General features: G+C 34.4%; 2 protein-coding genes across 5 annotated transcripts; one reads left to right on the top strand and one right to left on the bottom strand.

Moving 5' to 3' along the window:
- The first annotated feature begins 74 nt into the window (after positions 1-74).
- On the top strand, positions 75-7,304 carry LOC11437860 (SKP1-like protein 21). Of its 2 annotated transcripts, XM_024770392.2 has the most exons (10): positions 75-208; positions 1,160-1,482; positions 1,757-1,981; positions 2,104-2,295; positions 2,375-2,485; positions 2,640-2,718; positions 3,404-3,507; positions 3,623-3,771; positions 5,981-6,111; positions 6,793-7,304. In XM_024770392.2, coding segments are annotated over exons 2-10 (1,029 nt in total). In that variant the 5' UTR covers positions 75-208; positions 1,160-1,446; the 3' UTR covers positions 6,795-7,304. The 2 variants fall into 2 exon arrangements, with proteins under 2 accessions (XP_024626160.1, XP_039684295.1); XM_039828361.1 differs by lacking the exons at positions 5,981-6,111; positions 6,793-7,304 and adding an exon at positions 4,624-5,542.
- Positions 7,305-7,865: 561 nt separating this feature from the next.
- LOC11437859 (signal peptide peptidase-like 4) lies at positions 7,866-13,880 on the bottom strand. 3 transcript variants are annotated; one of them, XM_024770390.2, is made up of 14 exons: positions 13,550-13,880; positions 11,782-11,940; positions 11,521-11,632; positions 11,181-11,297; positions 10,878-11,029; positions 10,480-10,662; positions 10,098-10,132; positions 9,790-9,946; positions 9,579-9,632; positions 9,369-9,461; positions 9,144-9,286; positions 8,898-8,968; positions 8,712-8,795; positions 7,866-8,282 (listed from the first exon to the last, which is right to left on the bottom strand). In XM_024770390.2, exons 1-14 carry the CDS (start codon positions 13,679-13,681, stop codon positions 8,167-8,169), a joined length of 1,608 nt encoding a protein of 535 aa, XP_024626158.1. In that variant the 5' UTR covers positions 13,682-13,880; the 3' UTR covers positions 7,866-8,166. The 3 variants fall into 3 exon arrangements, with proteins under 3 accessions (XP_024626158.1, XP_003623971.1, XP_024626159.1); XM_003623923.4 differs by having other exon boundaries at positions 9,790-9,952; positions 13,550-13,879; XM_024770391.2 differs by lacking the exons at positions 11,521-11,632; positions 13,550-13,880 and having other exon boundaries at positions 9,790-9,952; positions 11,782-11,919.
- Between the last annotated feature and the right edge of the window lie 4,544 nt (positions 13,881-18,424).

The raw sequence follows: 18,424 nt of genomic DNA, 5'->3' as shown, positions 1-18,424 counted from the left end.
CATAATCCAACCCAAAGCCCAAAGGAAGCCTCAATTTTTCATTTTTTTTTTCTTTTTCTTTTTTGTTCGAAATCAAAATCCTCTTTCTCTCTCTTATTTCTCTCTCTTCTCTTCTATTCTATCCATTTTCTCTGTTCATCGCCGACAACCGCCAATTCCCTCCCTTTTCAAAGCAATTCCCTCTTTCTCTCTCTCTCCGTCTTCTCAGGTACTTCACCCTCAACCCCTTTTCCTCTCTCTCTAGAAATGTATTTAACGTTTGGATTGGTTTGCTCCATTTTAATGTTTACCCTTTTTTTGCAATACCTATGCTGTTTTCACCTAGCCTCGTTGTATAGAATCGTGGGTTGTCTTCAAAATGTGTTTTTTTAATGTTCTTTTGTTGTTGTTTTTGAATTTTGTTTTTGTTTTGCTTGCTAGAAATGATGATGTTAGCAAAAATGGTGGGTGCTAATAGTTTTTTTGTTTGTTTTTGTAATAGGAATGATTAAACTTAACTTATTATTTACTCTACAATGTGTGTTTAATAGAGGGGATTAGTGTTATTGGAATGCTTAAGGCCGTTTGGATTGGCTTATTTTTGAGTTTATGGAAAACAACTTATGCAAATAAATAATCTTTGATGTATTATTCATAAGCTTGTAAAGGTAGTTTATGAAAAACAACTTATGAAGATACAATTTTCGTTAGCTAGAATTTATGAATTAACATAAAAGCTTATTTATTTGCATAAACTATTTTTCATAAGCTCAAAAATAAGTCAATCCAAACAGTAGTTTGTTCCTTATTAGATAACTGCTGTTTTGTCTGTAAGACCTAGTTCAACTGAAAAGCTGATATTGCTAGGCTGGATACCTTCATCCAGGTTCCAACCCGATACTTCACATTGTGTTTGAGTTTCAGATATTGCTTGCCACGTCGTCTACATAACAGACAAAAAAAAAGATAACTAGGATCCTTATATTATTTTTATTTCAAGGAGCCTAGTGGAGAAACTCACATGCACTTAGTTATGAAAAGTGGGGAATTGTGGGTTATAGCCATGCCCCAACATATTAAATGTCACTGTACCCTTTTACCATCTGAATTGTACTTAGGGGGCGCTTGCATCCTTACTGAATTTGCAAACATAGTGACTTTTTTATTTGTGACTATGCAGCTTCCACTTAAAATTTGGATGGTTGAGTTATTCTCCATTCTTCTCTTTTGCAAGGGTATATCCATTTTGCTTTGTGCTAAGGAGAATTGTGTATCACTGCAAATACTTTGGTGGACAATGTACATTTGAGAAATGTTGCTGCGACAACCTAATCCCGAGGGAAGGAATACTTAAATGTATTATCTGATTTTCTGGACTTGAAGGTTAAGTTTTGACCTCAGCATATACTTTTACACCAGCAAGAAACTTCAAATATCAACAGATTTTAGTTTTCAAATTGGTTTAAAATGTCGGAAGTCGACATGTCAGTTATTAAACCCGAGGTATGATACCTCACTTCTTCCACATTACTTTTTGAATTCTTGAATAAGTTCAATGTTGTCTCTTTTATAGCATTCAAAGCTAAACCAAATTGGTTTTTTTTTTAATCATTGTTGTATGTATTGTGGGGTGAAACAGAAACCCTAGGAAAATTTATTTAATTCTTTTCTCTTTGCCTGCATTATCCGGAAAATCAAAACTATAACACTTGAACCGAATTAAACAGCTCTACTAAAGAACCAATACCTTGCTTTGCTAATTAATTTTCATTTTCAGATGATGAAGCCCTATATTTGGCTTCAGACTTCGGATGGTTCAATTCAACAGGTGGAACAAGAAATTGCAATGTTTTGCCCTCTTATTTGTCAAGAAATAATACAAAAAGGCACGGGATCTTCCAAAAATTGTGCGATATGTCTTCCTGAAAAAGTCTCTCCTGCTATGTTGAGCTTAGTTCTTGATTATTGTCGTTTTCATCAAGTACCAGGCCGCTCAAACAAGGTTCTCCATCTTCATTTAATGCTTTCCCCCCATCATTATCTTTATCTTTTTAGAAAACAATTTAAGGCTGAAAAACTTTGAATGTCAAAGATGATTTGACATAGGGGGTATTCTTGGTATAGGAACGGAAGTCTCATGACGAGAAATTCATAAGGATGGATACCAAACGGCTCTGTGACTTGACATCTGCTGCCGACAGCCTTCAATTGAGACCGTTAGTTGATCTTACAAGCCGTACACTTGCAAGAATAATTGAAGGAAAATCTCCTGAGGAGATACGGGAGATATTTCATTTGCCGGATGATCTAACAGAGGTGTGTGGTGCTTGCGAGAACTCTGCTGATTATTCCTTTCATGTTCAATTTTCATTTTTCACACATACTTTTGATCCAGGAAGAGAAGTTAGAGCCTCTGAAAAATACAACTGATGACCCGAGGATAAGGCTCTTGAACCGGTTGTATGCGAAAAAAAGGAAAGAGCTAAAAGAACGTGGGAGGTTAAAGGTACTGCAATGTTCCCTCTTTATTTAATATTACAGTATTCACCATTGTCCATTGTTGTCTTTATTTCTAAATGCTGAGAGATTTTGCTTGCATCTATTTTTATTATGTTCTAAACTGTAGACTTTAATAAGAATTGGTCTCTCGCATGTTTCAGAATGTTGAATTAGAAGAAGAGCATGTAGATGAGCGTTCGGTTGATGACCTTTTGTCTTTTATTAATGGAAATGATGCAGGTAAGACAAAAATCTTTTATTCCTACTGTTCTGCCTGTAGATTGATGAACTGTGTAGCAGCCCATCCCTGATTGAAGTCTTATTATCAGTAATATTACTTACAGTTTTGTTCTGAACCCACGCGATGAGCCAACCAGTTGATTTGTGGCCTTGACCATATAATCAAAATTTGAATTGCTCATTTACTTTGGCCATCTAATTCCGAATTCTAGTATAGACTGAAAGCTCCAGTGTGGGTTCTCTATATTTAAAGATGAAAGCGTTCTTATATTAAGTAGAACTATTTGCTTGTCTAAATTTAGGGTAGATTAGTTTAAATCACACAATCAACACTAATGCTAGTGTTGTTTCCCTTTCTATGTTGCTACCATTGTTCTTAAAATATATTTGATATAATTGAAATCAAGGTGTGAGAAATACTTGAATGTTCCTTACATCCGTCCTGACATCACAGCTGTATGACATTCTCCCTTGAACCTTGTGTGTTCTTATGTCCAATGTCTATAGCATTGTTCTTTATAACTTTTATTGCCCGTGTATCTTGCAGCCTCTACTTTTTCATTTCATTTTAAAACTGTTGTGTAATTCTTTTTTCGTATGGATTGTTTGAAAGCTATAGGGTCTTAAGTTACATTCCAGTTTGTTTCTTTTGAACTGCTAATTAAGAGTGAATAATTTTTCACAGATTCAAAAGTGTCTAAAACTTCTAAGAATAAAAAGAAGAACAGAAGAAAAAAAGAGCAGAAGAAGAGCTCTTCTTTGACTGAAGCTTCCAAACAGAAAAATAAGGTCACTGGAAATATCATGTTATTGCGCTTTTTTTTTTCTCCCTCTTCTAATAAACAAACTCGATTATTTTTCATATAAAATTCAAAAGTATTTATTGCCTGTTTTCTTGTGATAGGAGTTAAATGGTCATAGTGCTGTATCTGATATTGCTGGGACCTCAAATATGCTTACAGAAGATGACGCTTTTGCTCATAGAGAGTTTGGTGATGATGACGACAACATAGATGATGAGATCGATCCGGCACTGCAGGAGAAAATTGACAAGTGAGCTCCATTCTAAGTACATTGTTTGCAGTAATTGTTTATAAAATCTAATCTTTATTTTCTTTAATCGATGGCTGTCTGCCTATCATTGTCTTTAGCATAGTTGCAGTCACAGATCCCTAGCTTTTCCTGTCTAAATGATTGAACTCTACCCTGCTACAAATTGTACATTTTGGATCATCTATAGCTTGTTGAAAATGGAATGAAGTGGTTGTTTCTTCAGAGAGGGATAAATAACAACACTTATTTAAATTTGGTTGAATTTAGACTTCAATTTTATAATCTTTGTCGCAGTTTTAGAGGAAAATGAGAAATTTAGTAATCTTGTATCTCATAGCAGTCTAGCAATGAGTTTTTCATGATCTTGAATATTGTAAAACTGTCAGCTAGGTAATGCTAATGATTTTGATTGGGCGTGTGTGCTTTGCTCTAGATAAATTAATCTAAAAATATTACTTCTGGTTCAGTGTAACATTGGTTAACATAGGCGACATTTGGAAAATCATAACTTGGCTTATCTTATGTTATAAACACTCTGTAAATATTTGGAAGGATTTATGAAAATTGAATATGGTAAGTCCACAAGTTGTTTTTGATTATTTTTATAAGCTCCTTAAGATAGCTTATAGAAACAACTAATATAGAGTATATGCGGAGTTTACTGTTATTTCCTCTTTGATTTTAGGTATAGTTTATATTTAAACGCTTGTATAATTATTGGAATTTGGGCTAGATGATATTCAACCCCAAAACTAGCTCATGGGGGTGAGGGCTGCTCCGCCCTTATAATAAATAACTAATCTGACCACATCTCTAGTCTGTGTGGATCTCAACACAACCTCTTGCTCTCAGGATTGATTATCTGAAGCATGGAAAAATGCGGGTGGCACAGTAACAGATATCTTAACTTGCACTCTTACACCCAAGACTGGAACCTTGACCATGGACAAATATGTGGGGCCCAATGACAAGTCTAGGATAAGCTCTTACATCATCTTAGAATTTGGACTAGACCTAACTCATTCTCATAAACTAGTTCATGGAAGTGAGCGATGCCGAAGCCTTATAAGGGCAAATTCTACCATATCTCTAGTTAACGTGAAATATCAACGCACTCCTTCATCCTTAGGTTTGGACATCCAAAGTGTGGAGAAACATATGGATGTCCCAATAACATGGATATCCCAATAATGATGATTTAACACCTCCCCTCATGCGTAGAAAAATCTGGATCTAGGGCCGAAGATTTACTAAGAAGGGCTGTTTTTAGAGAGAGCGTAAGGGGTGATCTATATTGGTTGCCACAGCTCTATTCTCAACTCTACATCAATCCCTAAAGGACTTTTAAGAGAGGATGAACATTCCCGTTCTATAGGTGGCACTGTCCCTATTAGAGAAGGGCGAGGCCTGCTGATTCTCTGCCAGCACTGTTAATTACCTTAGACCTACGCAGCAGGAACGATATGGAGCACCTACTCTACCGGTCGTCTGCTCTCTGGAGGTCGTCCAAAGCCCGAATATCTTGAACTCAGAAATCCAAGCTTTCATACCAGGAAATACGTGCCAAATCGTTCTCTATTGTATCATAGTCTAGAGCCAAATGAAACTGATTCCACTTGACTTGAGCAAGAATAAGTCAATTTCCCACTTGGGTTGGCCGGATGGTGTTGGCTTGGGACTTTGGAGTGTGCTCCTCCTCAAGGTCTCAGGTTTGATTCTCTTTGGTGCCAATTTGGGTGGGCTACTTTTGCTTCTTCAAAAAAAAAAAAAAAAGATCTAGGAACGGCCTTCGATACCATCTTAGAATTTGAATTGGGCCCAACTCAATCCCAGAAGCTAGCTCGTCGGGGTGGAGGGTGCTCAAGCGTTTATTTGGCCATATAATGGAGATCTTATCCAAACTTTCCCAAAATGGTAATTGTTTTGTTTTCCTGCTTAGGATGATTACTAATCCCTCCTTCCTTTCTTTAAAGCATTTGGCAAAACTACCTGTAAAATTTGCTTCTATTGCTGCCTTCTACCCACTTGAGATAGATCCAAGTATTTGTTCATGACAATCTTGTTAATTATCTTCCCCATATCTCTTTTATTCATTTTCGGTCACAAAGATATCAATTTAATATAAAGGAATGTTTGCATGATGGTTATATACTTTTGTTTTTAACATTATATACATGGGTTCTTATTTGCTTGATTTCCTTTGATACAGGGAAGTAGAAGATTTTGCCCGCCGATTAAATTCTGACTGGCCAGAAAGGATGCAAGAATTTTTAACAGGGCAAGAAAGGACGTCAATGCTTTTTGCTACAAACGGGAATGGTTTTCTAAGGCGAAATACTTGTATGCTTTTCTATCTCTTTGCAGTTATTTTACTTATCCGTGATACACGTGCTAGCTGAACTTCTAAATTCCTTTTCTATAACTGTTGTTTTGTCCTTTTCTTTAGTAGCTGACTAATATTTGTACAATGATGTTCTTGGCATTCCATTCCATTCATTTACAAATTAGTTCTGTCCTTTTTTATGCTTATACATAATGGATTGAGAATGGTGGCACATCGGAGGGGCCTCACCCTAGCCTTCACTGCTTCGATATGCTGTCAGTTTTAACCATTAGATTGTATAAATTCCTATTCAACTGTTAAAACTACTGGCAGAAGTGACCCCTCCCCAATAGCATAGTAGCATACCCTGATATGCACAGTAAAATTGCATCTTATCATGTACTATCAACTTTCGGAGCCATAATATGCCATTTAGCCAATGTAACTTTCTCCTGATATCACACCTCTGAATTTGACTTGAATTCATGAAACTGTAGCTCTGTTATCTCCTTGATTTGGGCTTGAATTTATTCAGGGTCTTAGTTTAATAATAAAGTATTGTACAGGACTGCACTTAACATTGACAGTGTTTCATTTCATACCATTTCAATCATATATGTTGTCATCCACAACTCTGATAAATGGTTTTTTTTTTTTTTTTTTTGGATTAACTCTGATAAATATCTTTGCTTGTACAGGACTGCACTTGAGGGAAATGAATCTACGCAAGCCTACCCATCTGGCCAGTGGCTGGAACAATTTTGAGAATTGCTGACAAGCACTTGAAAAGTGTGGCATGTCAGTTGTTTTTATTTTTCCGATTTACTCTTCAATTTTATTCTCTGCACTTCATTGTCGGTGCTTAGTCCAGGCGAAATTTGATGCTGGGGGCTGTCTATTGTACTTAATTTATAGGAAAGACGTAAATGAGAAAACTGTTCTCTGAGCTTGTAAGGGACGTATATATCTTGTCCTTTTGCCCTCAGTTTGTTCCTTTACAAGTTTTAATTTAGAGGCTCATTTGTGCCTTAGATGATTTATGAATGTTAGATCAGAAAAGGTTTTGAAGGCTCATTTGTGCCTGTTTGTTTATGTAATGCTAGGTGAAAAATAGGTTGAAATTTGATGGCTTGATCCATTGCTTGTAAAAAGCATTTTGATACTATTAATCAATACTTCTCTAACACATTGAAGTTTACCTTTAGAAGCAGTTGTTAGTTGTTACTGTGATTAAATTACTTTCAGGAGATGTTCTAATGCATGATTAATTGATAATGTAGAAGTTTTGAACACAAATAGTGGATTAAATTATACCCAAAGGAGATTGGAGACCATAGAAATGAAATATTAGATTTCAGGGTCAACCCTGATATATTGATTATTTCACTTTTATCTTATCTAATTTCCTTTCCCTGAACCAACATCCTGAATTTATGAGATTTATATGGATCATTTTTCAATGTCCTCAGTGTTGGTATCCAGTTGAAATTAGTTGATACTGCTGATTAAAATTGAGCCTGATTTTGTACCAAGAAAAAAAATTGAGCCTGATTCAGCACTGCAAGTGAAGATGATGCATTGGTATTTCATGATACCATCATTGTGGTCATCGTCATATTTTCTCATCATGAAACTCAAGTTTCTGGCAATACTATGCAGCAGCCTTTGAAATCTTTTTTCCAGTGCATTGAAAATTATTGGAGATATCATTTGGCTCTTGTCATTAAGATAATAGTTGTGAACCATGCTCAGGAAGACATGGAAAATGCTATTAAAAAAAAAAACCAAGATATGAAATCTGTTAAAAATCTGTGACCTATGAACAATTTTCTCCAAAAAAAAATCTAATCTTACACCAAAGTACAAACAGATTCATGGTTCCTCCAACATCTAACAGTCAAGAAGGTATCTCAAGTTACAGCTGCTGATTTAAGTACAGTGCTTGTACGATATCATTAGGCTGAATTTTGTTATACTTATGATAGATCTACAAATGTTATACATAATCTCTTTCCTATGATTTGTTATAAGTCTCCTGTAAACTAAAACCTACAATACTATTCCGCGGGAGATTACTCGTCGACGGGTTGATGATTCTCTTGGATGTGAGGGCAAGGCATTTTTGGCATCCCTCTTGTCCATAAAATCTCAAGTTCACCTCTCTTCTTTCCCAATGACAAAAAGGTTCCTGCATAAACACAAAAGAATGTTTCAAAAATTGTACCAGTTTTGATGCTTCTACCTGATATGCTTCATTGGCATAATGGTAAAGTCTACAAATTGTTGAAGAGGAAAACATCATAAGAAACATGGATAAGACTTGGGATAAGTTTCACAAGGCGCTTTTGCTTTTACCTGATAAGTTTCATAAGAAATATGGACAACACAGTGGTTTAGCGTTTTTAGTGTAGCGGAGTTTTAATAAACTACTATTATTCTTTGATACACAATTTAATGCAAAATATCGTTAAATAGCTGCTATAACACTGGTGTAGTGGAATTTGAACAAACTGCTATTTTTTGCGATTTGTTATTCACTTCAGGTTCAAATATTTATTTTGCAAAATAATCAGTGTTTGTTGAGATTCAAATTTATTTGTGTGATAGTTTTACTAACCGAGTGTAAACGGGACTATATACAGCAAAGCTGGTTGACCATGCCCATCCATCAAATTCAAAGCTATGTATGTGACAAGGAGACCTGTAGATTAAAATTAAAGGAACAATATTTAAACTGTAATCCAGACTTAATCAAGGAAAATTACTCAAATGATATATCATATCATTGAAAACTATAGCATACCTAAACCATAGGCACTCATCGTCCACAAGAAGTATCCTGACCGAAGGTTCCTCTTCGCTAACCAATCATACCTGTAAAGTATCGACAGAGTAATCAAGTGAATGAACCATTAACAAAATACATAACATTCTTTTTCCTGTTCCAAACTTTTTTGTTACAAGGATTTGATGTGCCCTACTGTTTAAGACTATGGTTAACATTAGTAGTCCAAGGAATAAGTGATCCATGTGAGATTTTCAATTTAACCTTAATGAAAATGCTACTAGAAGCCCTGGTAAGATTATGTCCCCAAAACCGATGACACTGTAACCACCCCAAGGATCGAATAAACGTGGTATCTTGAGCAGCATGGGGATACCATCTTCTCCACTCTTATCACCGCGAGCTACCTATAAAGAAGGGAAAGTGGGATAACAAAATCAAACTTTGCAAAGAATGGTAGGAATGGGAGATCTTTCTTGAAACACTTACCACTATCATCACACTCTCATGGAAAATAAGTTTAGAGACAAACACCCAGAAGATGTCATATAGGAAGGCGCAGCTGAGAAGAACAGTTCCAACCTTGTAAAAAGAATGTATACATTAGTGTCTTTATTTGTAAAATAGGTCACTAGAATGAAGTAAATCCATATCCATAGCCAGAAAGAGTAAAAAAAATGAAGTTTGAATAATCATCACCTTGAGGTTTGGTATTTGGACAATCTGAAGAACCGTAATTATCAAAGCGATACCCTGAAAAGAGAAGATTAAAAATATGTTTGTCATTCTAACGCTCATGATAGTTCCATAAATTTCTATATTTTATTCAAAACAACCAGTCTAAAACATGAACCAAAGAAAAAGGAATTTGACCAAAGAAACAATGGAAAAGCAAAACAACAATTCTTACAAGAATATCTTGACCAATCCAAGCATACGATACACGGCGTTCAACTCCCCAAACCACAGCGAACGCTATGCAGAAGGGCGTGACAGCAAGAGTGAGATATGAAACAGCACCGAAGAAGGGTACTTTCACATATGTTTGTGCAGCATGTTGAGACCATCTGAAACTATGAATATTTTGTTGTCAATTCGATATCATTTTGGGCAAACCTAACAGAATAAACTATCTATATAACACTACAAAACTTCACACAAAGTCATTGAAAGAATGGTTCCTGTAAAGTTGACATTATAAGGATATAGAAGACTTACTGTGATAAAAGAGCCACTAAGCAAGTTTGCAGTCCCTGAAAGCATGAAAAGATAAAGATTCAGCTTCAATAACATCAAACTCTGAAATCCCATGACTTTAGAGCCATTTGCTATGTGGATGATTGGACAAAACTTGAAAACCATAGTGTTTGGAGCGATAAATACTAAGTATGAAAGCTAAATTCAATAAGAGGATAATCCTTTGAGATGATTTAAGATACTTTAAAATAATTGCATTATATTTTGTAACTATAAATATTTTTATGAAAAAACCGAACAGAAAGGCACTAATGTGTCCGTCTGGACGCTAATATATACATATGTGTGTGTGTGTGTGTAACAGTAATCATCAAGAACCAAGCCTGGAAAAATAGTAACTCACCTCAACACCACCAATACAAAACAGAACCACCAGAACATCAATGAACCATCTTCCCATTAGTTTGTAAAGCATAAACAAGAAACAAGAAGCAATCACAACAAATGAAAGTGCTGCCGTGGTGCTTATTTCCAAAAAAGCACTGGAACCAGCATTCTCTATATTTAGAAGCTCATCTGAATCATCCTGCAATGGTAAATTATCTATATATATTATCATGAGAACAAGCTTTTAGATATGAGAAGAAAGATTCCTTCATAAATAACCAAAATAATTCATCTCAGAAGGAAAACAAACCATTAAAGGAATCCTCTGTGAAAGGACTGCGAGGAACGCTATAAATGGTATTTTATTTATCATAAGAAAACGAATAAAATTGACATGAAAAGGAACTAGGTAACCTTTAATAGCTTCTCTTGCTCAATAACACCCTCTCTGGCAGTCCAGGCAGACCAATAAGAAGCACAAAGAATGGTACCAACAGCCATAAGCCATAAAAATACTTCTGCGACATCAACTTGTGGACGTCGTGGAGAGTATAACTGCACAGACACTTTAAGAGCGAGCGAACATCCAAACATGTAAGACACAAAACCAGGTCAGGTATCAAAATGTAAACTATTATTTTTAAATCTCCCTGTGGCCAAGGAAAGCATAATTAATTACAAAATATTAGACACCTTCACACAAGAAGTGAAACATACCTATGGACTTGTTTTGTATATAATTTTTCAAGGCTACACCGGCATCCTGTGGAAGCATGACAGCAGGTATTCCAATATCAATATCGGTTTCATTTTCACAAACCATCTTGAAAAGTCCTGCAAAATAAGGATATAAAGTTATTGCTTATAAAAAAGAAAATAATGTCTCATTGCAAATTACTTTTGTTTTTCTAACAAGTTAGGAACATAAATTATTGACTTTCTCCGAAACCTATAACCACAAACTGAAAATTTAGTATTGGTAAAAAGGAAAGAAAAAAAATTACACTACAGGTTTTGAAATGCATTTTAAAAGAAGAAAAAAATTGCATGCAAACACCTTTAGCGTTATTTATAATCAGGATGGCTGAAGCACCAGCTTCTTCAGCTATATTTGCCTTGGTTGTGAAACTACATTGTCCTCGGTGCACCAAAATGATCTCGCCCGTGAGCTAACAAAATTTCAAGGCACTCCATATTACAAATTATTAATAAACTAAAAATTCTAGAGCTTTTAATATGGACATCTATCTATACTTCACATCTACAGAAGAAGTTTGCATTATTTTTCAGTATGTTCTATATCATAAAACTAGAATACCTTATTCTTAGGTTTGCTACAACAGTCAGGCGGGTCGGCAATGGCAACTCTAGTATGGTTAGCACGTTTTTCTTTTGATTCCAACGTAGGTCCAAATCTTGCACCAACACCAACATACTCGCCGCTTTCCACACCATCAATCGAAATTGGAACTTTAACCTAATGAAAGAAAAACCGGTCAAAGCTGCCGAAAAAACTCATACATACTTCCATGACCTATCAATGCTCAGAAAATAGAAACAGGCCATATAGCTGTTTGCTGAAATCCTGCAAGACATAAGCTAAGAGATTTGCAGATTTCGTTTTCAATTTTGAAAAAATATACTTTTATCACTCATCTGATCACCATCACCTTGTTCTCGTCGTTTCAAACTTTGAATACATTCTAGTCCTCAACATTAACATCTTTTTTATCTTTAAAGCAAACTATCAATGAAGACTAATCAAGAAGACAGAGGCATATAGCTATAAAAATATTTATGTGTTTGTTTAAGCTCCTAGTGTATTCTAAAGCCTTTTTACATTGATGCAAGAGAATAGTAATTTACTTTCTACTAAAGCTATTAACTGACAGTTAAGTCAGTTACTCTAGGTTAAGGCCGTCTTTGGATAAACAACTTAAGGGCCCGTTTGGATTGACTTATTTTTGAGTTTATGAAAAATAGCTTATGCAAATAAATAAGCTTTTACGTTAATTCATAAGTTCTTACTAACGAAAATTGTATCTTCATAAGCTGTTTTTTCATAAACTACCTTGACAAACTCATAAATAATACATAAAAGCTTATTTATTTGCATAAGCTCAAAGATAAGCCAATCCAAACAGGTCCTTTAATGCTTATAGAACAAGCACTTGTCATATAAGTGCTTATGAATAAGGTGTTTCCGTGACAAGATAAAATGAAGTCATGTAGTTTTCCTTTTAAGCTATCCTAGAGAGCTTATATGAGTAAGCTTAAATCAAGTTGTGAATATTCCATAAGCTAATCCAAACAGACCTTAAGAGTTTTTATCATTTTTTCACACTTGTCACCTTCACTTTCCAATAGTTAATAAAGGGTAATTTTTGGATGATATTTAAAAACAAGTAAGTTTTAAGTGGTATCCAAAAAACAGCTAAAGTTGAGATAAATTAAGAAAGATGACAACTTTCATGATTGTTTGGATTAACAAAACTGAGAAAAATATGAAATCAAACATATACCAAAATTAGCATAATGGAATCTTACAGCAAAATTTTACCTATTGCAAAAACCAGAGAAATAAAAACAAACAAAACAATAAAAGACTCACAACACTATACCAACAGAAATCAATTCTATTAAAAGAAGCCTTAATCAAATCATTCTGGTATTAATTCTATTCATAAGTGCTTATTAATAAGCTATCTTAATTGCAATACAAAAAATTAATGCTAGTGATTAATACATTCACAAAAATGATAGAGTTTGATACAACAAGCAATCTAAAACATAACCAAGCATCTAATGCTCAAAGAACAAGCTTCAAATTGAACAAAGAAAAAAATTATCACTTTTCTCAAAACAGAAAACTATAATTTGAATTCTGATCCCACTAAATTTTCCTCAAAAAAATAAAAACCAATTTCATATTCAAATGCTCTCCATGTTTCTCTACTTTCCTAGCATCAAATCAAATCAAAACAAATCACAAATTCAAGAACCAATAAGAACAGCATTTCTAGAACAAACCAAGCAAGAAAATTTCAAAGCAAATTTTTTTATATATATGATATTATGATTTGTACCAGAACAAAGTTGTTGTCACATCCAGGTTTCTTAGGAGCAATACTATCATGATGAACTATATCACCAGCAAAAGAGAAAGTGAGAAGAAGCATGAACACAGAGAAGAAGAAGATAGGTGTAAAAGAAGGCATGTTGATGAGATTGTGAGAATCTTGATTGTAGATGGAAATTTGAGGTGTGAAAAGAAAAGGGGTTGGAGTATGATAGAAAAAGATTATATCTTTGTAAAGAAAAATGGAAAAGATGAAGGTGGTAGTACAAATGAAGAAGAGGAAATCGTGAAGGGGTGTAGTGAGAGAAAGAGACAAGAGAGAGAGAGAGAAAGAGACACAAAGGTTTTACTTTTTTATATTTGATAAAGTACGACTCATTTTACTTCACAATTTTCTCTTTGACATTTTCATACATCATCAAACATGATTATATTTTACTCAAAATAAAAATAAAAATAAAAATGATTATATAAGTATCGTCAGCTTAACTCAGTTGGTAGAGACAATGCATAATAATATATACAGAGACTGAGGTTCGGATCTCAGATACTCCACCTCTGTGCATTTAAAATGTGTGAGTTCAAGACACTCGACTACTTGACAAAAAAATAAAAAATAAGACATATAATTAGTTGAGTTTAAATAGTGGAGTTTAACGATAGTGGTTGACGGTTTAAAACAACTTTGCTCACACAACCAATTAAAATATTCTGAATTGTATTGTTCAAAAAAAATATATTCTGAATTGTCATGTAAATTGAAAAAATAATCGATATTCTGATTCTAAATGTTTTGATTCTTTGTCCGTGCAAAATTGTTTTAAACCGTCAATCCACCCATTAAACTCTAATTTGTATGCAATGATGTGTTATTATATTCTGCCATAAGTTATTGCATAAAATAATTATACATTGACATAATATATTAATTAGATTAATTTGAACTTTATCTTTGTTAGAGATTAGATTGGATCTCTGAAAAATTAGAGGCATTAAGGTGGATCATTATTCATCTTTTTATTGAACCAAATGTATTTCTTGCGTGCAATTGCAAAATTTAATTTTTTTTGAAATACTTTCTCTATCCCGTATCTAACATAAATTATTATCGTATTTGTTTTGATAATTTTTTTGAAATATCATCTTTTTAATTTTATTGTTAGATAATTAAAGATATTAAAAATTAAAATTGAACCTCAATATGTGCGAAGCAATGAGTGAATGAATGAAGTAATTGAAATTCATTTAAGTTGTTTACTATTCTGATTAATATTTGTCGTTATTTGATAATGATAATATCTTTTGTTAAATTTTTTGTGTTTGTCGAATGTAAGATGGAACATGAAGAAAACGCCGCGTGGTAACCGTTGAACTAAAATTTCATCCATTTTACGTTATTGGTTTGTTTGGTAGAACACGCGCTTCACGTGTACGTGATGTTCATGCGTCTTAATCAAAATAACTGTATGAAAAAGAATAAAGATAAAGTTAATTTTCGTACGCCATGTTGCCCATGATATAGTGATGGATACAAGTTTACAAATTGTCCAAATTTGTTGTGTCTCGTGTATAGAAAAAGCACTACAAATTATAAAAAATCTATGTTGGATTAGGTTGAGTCAAATTGAGCTTGAATCTCTAAACTCATAAGAAGTGTTCTAAATTTGGACATATAGATCAAATCTAGACTGCCAAGCTGAAACTCCAAACATTTATCCTTCGGTGGTTGCCTGGTCTTATTGAAGTCTGTCCTGTCATCTCTTCCTGTTTATTCGCTTTCTTTTTTGAAAGTTTCTTCAGGTATCATCTCCTCTATTAAATCTATTTTAATTTTTTTTTTTTGGGGTGGGGACCACAGGAAAATATCATGGGTTGATTGGAAATCTAGCTGTAGGAGTAAGGAGGTTGGAGGTTTGGGGGTAAGGAGAATTAGGGAGTTTAATATGGCGTTACTAGGGAAGTGGTGTTGGCGGATGTTGGTGGAGCGGGATAGTTTGTGGTTTAAGGTGTTGTCAGCCAGTTATGGTATGGCAGATGGGAGGTTGAGGGATGGGGGTCGCATCTAGCTGGTGGCGGGAGTTAGAGGCTTTGTGTAGGGAGGAGTGGTTTACAGACAGTGTAGACCGAGTTGTTGGGAATGGGGTTAAAACGCTGTCTTGGACGGTTGTTTGGGTTGGCGAGGTGTCGTTTAGTGTTAGGTTCCCTAGATTATTTGATCTGTCGGTGCATAAGGAGGTGTCAGGGGCGTAGATGTGTCAGTTAGGGTGGGCGGAAGGCGGTCAGGCTTGGAGTTGGAGGAGGGGGCTGTTTGTGTGGGAAGAGGAGTTGGTGGGGGAACTTATTTTATTACTTCACAGGGTGGCTTTGCAGGTTGATAAAGAAGATAGGTGGCTTTGGAACTTGGAAACATCTCATGTTTATTCTGTCCGTAGTGCATACAAGTTGCTTACTATTCAACCTCCGATTGATAGTGTGGTGTCTGCTTCCTCTCTTTGGAATAAAGACATCCCACTTAAGGTTGTTTTGTTTGCTTGGCGTTTGTCTCGTGACAGGTTATCAACGAAGAATAATCTTATTAGTCGTGGGGTGATTTCTACTGATGCCCGTTTGTGTGTTGCTGGTTGTGGTTCTGAGGAGACTTCTGATCACTTATTATTACATTGTAATATTTTTGGTACGATTTGGCACTATATTTATAGGTGGCTGAATTTTTCGTCAGTTTCTCCTTGTGATGTGGGGGATCATTTTATTCAGTTTACCGCTCTTGGTGGTCTTGCAAAGACGCGTCATTCCATATTACAGGTTCTTTGGTTTGCAACATCGTGGGAGATCTGGAAAGAAAGAAACAATAGGATCTTCACTGGTAAACAATGCTCAATTTTACAGGTGGTGGATAAAATTAAATCGCTGTCTTTTATGTGGTTGAAGGCGAAGTTTCCTTCTCTTCATCTCAACTATCATGGCTGGTGGCTTTCACCTTTCACTATTTTGGGCATTGGTTAATTGTCTTGTTTGTTTGTTTTGTCGCTATTTTCGGTTTGGTGACCGTTGTAATTATTGTATAAACTCTGTTCTTCCTAGCATGTCTTATGTTAAGAAGGACCTTTTGATGTGGTAATATAATTCATTTTAGTCTTTTAAAAAAAAAAAATTGGACATATAGATGAGGAAAAATAACGTATTTGGAAAAGAAGTTTTTTATTGATATGATGGGAAAAAAAGATTTTGTAAGAATGATCATCCATTTTTTTCTTTAAACAACAAATGTTAGTGGCTAATTTATTTGATAAATTTTACTTTTTTTTAGTTTAAATTCAGGGTTTCGAACAACTTTTTATGTAGCCTAAACTAGTTGAACCACCTAAGCCTTCAAACTAAAATGGTTATCTATGATTCTTTTGGTCTACAAACGAAGTAATAAATATCACTTCAAACTCATCTATAAACCTATGAGATTATGAATTTGAATTCCAGTGACTATGTCGTCAACCCAACAATATCAATATTGACAATTGAGCTAGGGTTTGTGGATAAGTGATTAGCCATATTATCTGATAAATTAAAAACATAGTAAAAATAAAAGTAAATTACCCCCACCTCCTCTAAGATAAACATGACATTACCTTCATGTTAAAAAAATACACTTATCTTCCTTGAAAATCAAATATATAGAAAAATTTATATATAATCCCCTTTCATACGAGATGTTTGAATTATAATCCACTTTCTTAATAATCAAATATATAATACACTTTAATATGTTTTTAATACAAATATACATTTTTATAATAAAAAGTAACTTTAAGTCACCATTTCATGAGAAAAATCTTCAAGCTAACGTTTAAGAAATCAATTTTCCTTTCTTTATTACTATTAATGTCAATGGTAAATAACTTTAAATATTATTTTATAAGTGTTCTGGATCGGTCAGAAGACCAATCCCACGATGACACGTGGCTGAAGTTGCACCTCCTAAAGGCCCATCGTCTGAAGGAATACGCCAACTTTAGTGCACTGCACCACATCCAAGCACGTCCCCTCGCGAGGATCACCCTACATGTTTTCTTTAACCAGTCCCAAATCACACGCCACAAAATCCGGAGGCGTTTGTCCTCGATGCGCGCCTATATGAGGGTGACATTGCTTCACCCTCAAGGTATGATTCAATTTTCACAACATTTTCTACACACTCTTTCTCAATTACACAACTGACTTGAGCATTGGAGTCCTAACATGCCTGCATGCACCTTTCGTTTCACCGCAAAAACTCATCACCACCGTACCAGAACATTTTCCACCACTATTGCCTCTCATCTATCCTCACTGGACAGATCAATTAATTTTATGATTTATTTATAATATAAAACTTAATTTTAATTAGCCCTGATTTTTCTCAATTTTAACGATATGTCTAATATATTTTTAATGAAATTCAATATTTATATTATATCTTATTTTGCTTCATAGTTTATGACAAGTTGTTGACAATATAGTCAGTCCAAAATAGATTAAAAAAATTCTTATTAGAAGTTTAATTATATTAAAACGGGCTAAAGGAAACATGTAGATTAAAAAAATTCTTATTAGAAGTTTAACAAGGAAGGAGAATGTTGATTATAACATTAGAGACGATGAAAATGTTATTCAAACTTCTCTTAAAGGAGGGTGGTGTAATTTAACCATCTCTTAGGGTGTGTTTGATCCGTTAAATAGTAAATATTTGACAGAACATCACAAGACAGAAAAACACAACGCAAGTCAGAACAATACAAGACAAACTTTTATGGTATTAAATAATTTTTGGTCTTATATGATTTTTGGTGGATAAAAGGTTAATTTGAAATTTTAGACAACTTGTACATGGAACAGAAAGTTGTGTTGT

Source organism: Medicago truncatula, chromosome 7 (assembly GCF_003473485.1).
Source record: "Medicago truncatula cultivar Jemalong A17 chromosome 7, MtrunA17r5.0-ANR, whole genome shotgun sequence".
Classification (NCBI taxonomy): Eukaryota; Viridiplantae; Streptophyta; class Magnoliopsida; order Fabales; family Fabaceae; genus Medicago; species Medicago truncatula.
Note: the sequence above shows the minus strand (reverse complement) of the source record. Positions and strands in the feature narration are given on the sequence as shown.